We start from the raw sequence: 7255 nt of genomic DNA on the forward strand, positions 1-7255 counted from the left end.
TACTAGCATAGTGACTCCAGTTTGGGGGTGGGGTAGGGAGGGAGACACGTTTTTTCTTCCAGTGTCCATATAAATTCAATTTAGCAATAGACTCTGATTGGCCCTACTTGGGCCCTATGCCCACCCTCAGAAGAAATGCTCTTGTGAGAGGGGTATTGGTAGAGGGACGGGGGAATTCAGAACTCTAATCTGACCCAGGCTGAGTGATGGGCTCACTCTGGGGAGGGGTGACAGAGGCAGGGAAAAGTGATCAACAGCCTCAATAGGACCAATAAGAATGGTGGGAAAATGAGGGTGCTAAGCACAAAAATAAACTACAGCTCTTTGATAAACACAGTCACCAGACATCACTCCCTTGTAGCAGAGTGATGATGTGCAGTGTGATACAGAACACTGTGTGGTGGTGAGGTACTACTGTCTGATGGGGAAGGTAAACTAATGTGGTATACTCTAGAGATGTGTGGTACACAGTTGTGAGAGACACTGCTGCTGAGGGGCAGTGTGGCCACACACACCAGAGAGCTCAGCCTCACCTTCAACTGCTGCTCCTCCCCCGCACCCAGTCTTCCATGACTGCCAACTTCCAGGCCTGTGCTCTTTTCTCTGCATTGTGCCTGGTTCTCCCTCCACACACCTGACTATTTCTCACTGAGCACCTTTCTTAAGGTGCTATTCATACCCTGCTTTGGGGTAAAATACAATACCGATCACACTGTATTATAGCACTCGGCATTTAATGGTAGCCTGATGGATGAAGGGGTGAGAAAACATTACTGACAATGAATAGAACAAATAACTGAACTCATCTTTGCACTCAACAAATATTTATTAACACAGAAATGAATAAGGCTTAGCCCCCTGTTCTCAGACACTCAGTGCAGAGGGGCAGACAATCACAAAGCTACAATAAAATCACAGTAGAATAAGTACTATCACCGAGGTATGGACAAAGTACTTTGGAGGCACAGTGAGAGGAATAAAGAGGGGGAGGGAGGAACAATTTTCCCATTTATACCTTCCTATAACATTCAGGGAGGGCTCCAGAGAAGTCATCTGTGAGCTGGGTCTTGAAGGAAGAGTAAAAGCCACCAGGTAAATAGTCAAAGAAGGAGCCCTACAGGCTGGGGCTCAGAGATGTAGGTAAGGCCAGGTAAGTGAGGGGTTCAGGAAACTAGGCATGAGTGACAAAAAAAGGAAATAAAGAGGGAATAACAAATGAGCAGAAGGACTCCAAGCACAAACCCATAGCTCTACTGTGGAAATTAAAGGCTAAAACGGAGGGTGGGAGGGCCTCAGATATGGGTCCCTGCCACTTCCTCAATCAGGCCATGGGGCTCAAATACAAAAGCCAGAGCTTCACAGCTGTGATCTAATTTCTCTAAGACACCAAAATATCAAGAACCCCTTTTCAGAAGCTAAGAATTTGTATGAATAATGCAGTTCTAAATGTGAAAGTCCCTAATGTTTTCATTTTTCTAAGATGAATTGATTATGCCTAGGAAGTAATTCAACTTCCTTCAGGGTATGAGATGAGGCATAGAATCTCAGAGGGGAAGGTGGGTTAGTGTTTAGGCCTTGCAGCCATCTCACAATTGAATGGTAAGATAATGATTAAAATGTCTATTTCCTTTTGCAAATTATATTGATATATCAACATAAAGCTTAAAAATATATATACTCACATACCCTTGTCTTCTTATTCCTGTCTCCTCCATTTATTTCTTTCATACCCGTCTGTATTTTAATATGCTTAAATAAAAAAATAGAACCTTTTAAACTTTTCATTTTAATAATTTTTTCTACTTGTTTTACATTTTTTCATTTGTCAATTTTTATGTAACTGTTTTAAGTTTATATTTTAAAATCTTTATTTAATTAAATATTTAAAATTTTCATTTAAATCTCTTGAATTGAACTTATCTAAAGTTCTTTTTATTTTACCAGTATTTTCTTCCTATTTTTTTTCAATTTTTGTCTTTAAACAAATTTTGTCTTTTCATTTTGAATTATTTTAAACTTTCCTCTTTTAAAACTTTTCTCTAAAATTTGAATTACATTCCATTCTGTATTTTTGGAAATATATTTCTTAATCATTACAGTAACAATTTTGTTAACACTTTTTAAATGTGTATATTTTATGCTTTAATTTTGACATATCTATTTATATTAGTTTCCTTCATTTGAAATTTTTAAGTTTTAAGATGTTCCTTTTTTTTAACGTTAATTTTTAACAGTATTTTTTTCATTTTTTGGTAAACTTTCATTTTTAACCTTGTTCCTTGTTTAATCTATTTTACATTTTTAAACTTTAAGAATTTCTTAATTTCATTTGCTTTTAATTTTTAAAATTCTGAAACTTCTTTAAATTAAAAAATTATTTTTAATTTTTAAAATATTTTTTAAAAATATCGACTCAAATTTTTTCAACATTTAAAAAAATTTTTTTAAACTTGAAAAATGATTTCTTTCCTTTTTAAATGTTTTTCTTTTAAAGCTTTTTAAATTTTATTTTAAAATATTATTTTTCTTTCAAACTATTTGGTCAGCCACAGCTGGAAGACCAATTGTGAAGTTTTTGCTGATAAAGGTATACTTTCTGACTTCACATGGTATTTCTGTGAAACAAATGACATATAGTAGCATCAGAACACCTCTACTCCCTTTCTCCCCACCTAAGGCATTCTTTTCACTTGATTATGCTTTATGAGACCATTTTCAACCTCTTCTCCCTCTCCCCATTTCTTAAGGTTGAAAGGTCACTGGTTAGTATTCATTTTTTTCTTCCTACATACCCATGAGCCATGCTAAAACAGGTTCTTTACATCAAGATACTGGCTGTCATAAAGTTGTTATTATCATTTTCCATTCCAAGTAGGTTTGTGTGTCACTTCAAATCCTTGCCTAATCATTTACTTTTTTTTCAGTAAGTGGTCTGGTAAGACTAGTCTTTCTCTAGGCCCTGTTTGTGATAGAACAGTAAATACCCTTCACTGTAGAGTAAGTCCTCAATGGTAGCCTTGGTGATGATGGCATCATCACAGCTGAACCACTGGTCCTTTTGTTGCCGGATAAAGCTGGTATAGTGGCCACTCTCCAAGGTTCCTTGGTGATTAACCACAGCAAACAAGGAATACTTATTTTCGTTGTTTCCACTATTGGTTGGCAGCTGCAATTGTCCATTCATTCTGCTCTCTTTACTTGAGGCCATAAATGGTGTCATATCCAGCTCCAGAGGAAAGGAAATGTATGTAGTGATCTTGCGCCTCTGTTTGGCTGAATGTTCAAACCGTTTGAAATGAAAACAGGCAACGACAGGTAATTTATTCATCGTGAGCTGTTTGGTAGATTCCTGGTAGCTTTGGCAACTACCACATTTGATTTTGGCACTGCTTCCTAGATGCTCTGGCCTTGTAAACCACTGTAGGCAGTCTGTAAGTGAGGGGATTCCTGGTATGTGGTCATCCCTGCTCACTGTGCCATCAGCCCTCTCCGGGTTCTGGGAATCAAATGTGGCACAAGAGCCAGGCAAGTCCAAACTGATATCCCAGCATGGGTCTATGGTGGTGGAAACACTATGGCAGGTTTGACATGTGACATCTGACTGCAGGCCACCTGTAAAGATTTGGTCTATAATGCAGTTACAGCAGTTGGGGTTATTGGTCTCCTGCCCACCACTATCATCTTTGCTGTGTCTATGTAGCACATCTAATATAGCAATAAGGAACTCATGGGCATCCTGCTGCCTGTACCCTGCTAAATGTTCTGCATGAATCCATATCAGATGCAGTAACTTATAGGGAATGTGAGGAGTTCGGCTCCCAGAGTACATAGCATGAAAAAGCGAAGACATTTCACAGACCAGACACAAGCTGGGGCTTGTCATTATACATTTGTGCTTGTCAGAGAGGAAAAAATCTTTCAGTAGAGGAATATGGGTAAGTGCCTGGACAATACAATTCATAAAACAAGTGTTCCCAAGATTGATTAGCCCTCTCAGGCCTACAGTATAGACTGACTTTTTTCTTCTCTTTTTTTTGGGTTTCACCAATTTTGGTTCCTGTTCCTTTGTCTCACAGATTGATTGCTTGTCTTCTATCCCTGATGTCATAAACTGTTGATGAGAAACGTCTGTTGAGGTGGAAGTTAAGAATCTCAAAATTTTTTCTTTTGTTTCTTTGGCAATCTGTTCTATGTCTTTGTCATAAACATAATCCTTACACATGAAGCAATATATAACCCCATGATAAAGATCTACAGCTAAATGGTGCTGCTTTGTTTCTGCATGTCTGTGAATATGTTTCTCAGTGAAGCAGCCGAAAAAGACACAGGAGAGACAAGAGTGGAGTCTGTTCATATGGGTACTACATACATGACAGATGCATGACTTTGCTTTACGTTTCCTAGTCTCTGGGGTCCCACTCCAAACGAAACGCTGGTAGATCAACCTCAGGTTCTTCTGCCAGTTCTTACCTACTTTAAAGCTCTCCACATGAGAGCAGCCTGTGGGACCCTGCCCAAACTCGACCTCCAGTAACCAGTCCCCTAAACCGCCAGGATCCCTCGAGCCGTCTAGGTAACCAGAGCAGCTTCTCCGTGTCTGAGGCCTGGAACCAGGCCGGGATCTGCGCCGGGATCCACGCCAAGCCCGGGGCCGCGGTGCGGGTGGGGGCGGGGGTGGCGGCGGGAGCGGGGGCCGGGCCGGAGGCGGGGGTGGGGCCGAGAGCCCGGGCAGGCAGCGGGAACGGGCCCGGGGCTGGGGCCGAGGGCGGGGCTTGCGGCGCGGGCAAACGGGCGAGGAGCTGCTGTGACAGCGAGGGGGGATAGAAGGGAGCACCTTCTCGTCGCCGCCGCTGCTGCTCCACGTCAAGTTCTCCTCCGGTGCAGGCTTACGCTCCTGTAATGGCTCCAGCTTCATCTCCTCAGCTTCCTGGCCCCAATACGCCTTCGTCGCCCCTGCCGCCTCCTCCTCCATTTTCCCCGCCTTCTCAACCGCCTCCTCAGGCGAGGCTCCTCCCCCACCTCCCGAGCTCCAGCGAGCCCCAGAGCCGGAGAGCAGAGAAGTTTCTCGAACCTGGGCCATCAGATCACTGTCCGACCTGAGGAGCAAGGCGTCTGGAAACGAGCTGCGACTGTAGATGGAACGAGACAGGGACTTCGTTGAATGATCTGCCCAGCGTCATGGCCGCGGTGCGCAGTTAGCGCCCCTAGGACCCCTCCCATCGGCCCTTGAGCTCAGCCGGCGGCTGCTGCCGGCTCCACCCACTCAACTGAGAGGCCCCTGGAACTGATGTGGAGACCCAGGGTTACCTGCTTTAAAGACGATCAGATCATGCGGGGGCCAGGGGACTGGGATCAGAAGGCTAGCGGGCGGTGGGGGTGGGGATCGGTCTCAGCTTTAGGATGGAAAGGATGGAAACTTCTTTAAAAAAGGCGCCACCCTCTGACTGCTTTTTTGCGCCCTGCGCAGCCTCGCTTTGGTGCAGCTTCCTCTGACGTTCTTTCCCTGTATCCTAAAAAACACTTGGGTCAACATTTTATCTCAAAAATGGCTGAAAGGAGGCACCTATGGAAAATGAACTCGGAGGAAGACAGTGTCCCACTGCTCCTAACTTACCTATACTTCTGTGGCCCGCTGTGTTCCCCCCTAAGCCGTTGCCCCTCAGCGCACTTTCCGTCCGCCCGGCTCTTGCGCCCTCTCACGCCTTTTCGCGCCTGTGCTCTCACACCCCTTTTCTTGCTTCTGAGACTTAAATTCCTATGATTTAGCCTAGATTTTGGATCACTACTCCCTCCTTTCAGGCATTTGCCACTCCTATACCACCACCATCCTCCTGCGACCCCCGAAATCCCCGCTCGCTTTTCCCACTCCTGTCCCCGCAACGCCCCCAGCCCGGCGGTTTGTTTAAAGGTCTGGGTTACCTTGAGCCCCAGGCGCGTGATATAGAACGTCAGCAACTGCTGCTGTCCAGGCGCTCCTCAGCCAGCCTTCTCTCCTGACCTCTCCTCAGGGCTGGTCACAAGGGGGCCGCCCCCTGGCCCCTCCCCTCTCGACGTGCGGCCCCCAGCCCCGGATTCTGCCCTCCTGCCGTGATGAATGGCACCGCTGTCCCGCGCAGGCAGGCAAACCTCTTCCTGAAACAGAATCTACTGAAGGCAACAGCAGCAACAGATTCTACAGAAAGCCCCTGAAATGGAGGCTCAGGCCTCACCTAGCTCCAGGCCCGCACTCTACAGAAAAAAAGATTCACCCAGGCGGGGGTGGGGGTTTCCAGAGATGGCAGCTCTCTGGCAGGAATCCCTCAGGATCCTGTCAGACTCTGGTCTCTGGGAGTTAAGGGGAGATCTATGTATCTATCTATCAATCAATCAATCAATCAATCATCTATCTATTGTCCCAGAATATGCAGGGGAGGAAGCATAAGCAAGGGCTGAGGCTCAGAGAGACCTGAGCCCAGGCACGTGCTGGCTGTGTGACCTGGGATAAAACACTTAACTTCTCTGAGCGTTAGTTGTGTCAATTTTTTTTTTTAATGAAATAATCCTAACCCAATGTAAACACGAAATCATAGTATACATCAAGTAAAAGATCTTTATGGCAAGCTTTATTATTCACACTTCGTTTTTCAGTCCCTACCTGAAAATCAGCATAGAGAACAACTCCTGATGCAGAGTGGAGGAGAAGAGAATCCCTTCTCTTTCAAAGCTCTCTCAAAGTTATAGCTCAGTTTACCCGATGATCCCTCCTAGACAAGATACAACTCTTTGTGTCCTCAAGTTCAGAGGCAAGGAGACTTTTCCTTTTCTTTAACAGATTCAACAACCAAGGCAACAATCCACAAGAAAGCTATCTCCAAGGCCTGTTGCCCTTGCCGTCCATCCCAAGAAAATTACGGTTTATTACAGAGAATGTTTAATGATACATTTAATCTCTCTGAGACAGTCACACACCTCCCCTCAAAATCTCACTATTAGGATTCAGCTCTCTTAACTTGAAAATGCAATCTAGTGGATACCTCCCCATAATGGATATTAGTGATTTTGTGACTAGGTTTAGATTCGACCATATCTCAGTCACGTACAAGCACCTGGAGGGAAAGTGCTTTAAAATTATAGACTAGCTTGTACAGGAAAACCTGATTTTTCTCCTCTAGGGAAAGGCTTTTTCTCAGCCACAGCTAACCGAAGAGTTGCTCCTCTCTGGGTTAGCAGACCTAGAAGGAAATGCTGAGCCAGTCATTTGCTAGCTGTGCCACCT

General features: G+C 44.5%; 1 protein-coding gene and 1 long non-coding RNA gene across 5 annotated transcripts; one reads left to right on the forward strand and one right to left on the reverse strand.

Moving 5' to 3' along the window:
- Nucleotides 1-811: 811 nt before the first annotated feature.
- On the reverse strand, nucleotides 812-6020 carry USP51 (ubiquitin specific peptidase 51). Of its 4 annotated transcripts, none has more exons than XM_037735938.1 (3): nucleotides 5920-6020; nucleotides 5308-5510; nucleotides 812-5129 (listed from the first exon to the last, which is right to left on the reverse strand). In XM_037735938.1, the coding sequence occupies exon 3, from the start codon at nucleotides 5078-5080 to the stop codon at nucleotides 2942-2944; it is 2139 nt and encodes a 712-aa protein (XP_037591866.1). In that variant the 5' UTR covers nucleotides 5081-5129; nucleotides 5308-5510; nucleotides 5920-6020; the 3' UTR covers nucleotides 812-2941. The 4 variants fall into 4 exon arrangements, with proteins under 4 accessions (XP_037591866.1, XP_017376950.1, XP_017376951.1 ...); XM_017521461.2 differs by lacking the exon at nucleotides 5920-6020 and adding an exon at nucleotides 5615-5876 and having other exon boundaries at nucleotides 2460-5129; XM_017521462.2 differs by lacking the exon at nucleotides 5308-5510 and having other exon boundaries at nucleotides 2460-5129.
- On the forward strand, nucleotides 5103-6605 carry LOC119469969. The gene is made up of 2 exons (XR_005198842.1): nucleotides 5103-5187; nucleotides 6009-6605. It is a non-coding gene; the product is annotated as an uncharacterized LOC119469969 (long non-coding RNA).
- Nucleotides 6606-7255: the final 650 nt, after the last annotated feature.

Source organism: Cebus imitator, unplaced genomic scaffold (assembly GCF_001604975.1).
Source record: "Cebus imitator isolate Cc_AM_T3 unplaced genomic scaffold, Cebus_imitator-1.0 Scaffold1416, whole genome shotgun sequence".
Lineage (NCBI taxonomy): Eukaryota > Metazoa > Chordata > Mammalia > Primates > Cebidae > Cebus > Cebus imitator.

What these genes read in the sequence shown, in the direction of transcription:
- USP51 (XM_037735938.1), bottom strand. Translation starts at nt 5,080, where the DNA reads ATGGCCCAGGTTCGAGAAACTTCTCTGCTCTCCGGCTCTGGGGCTCGC.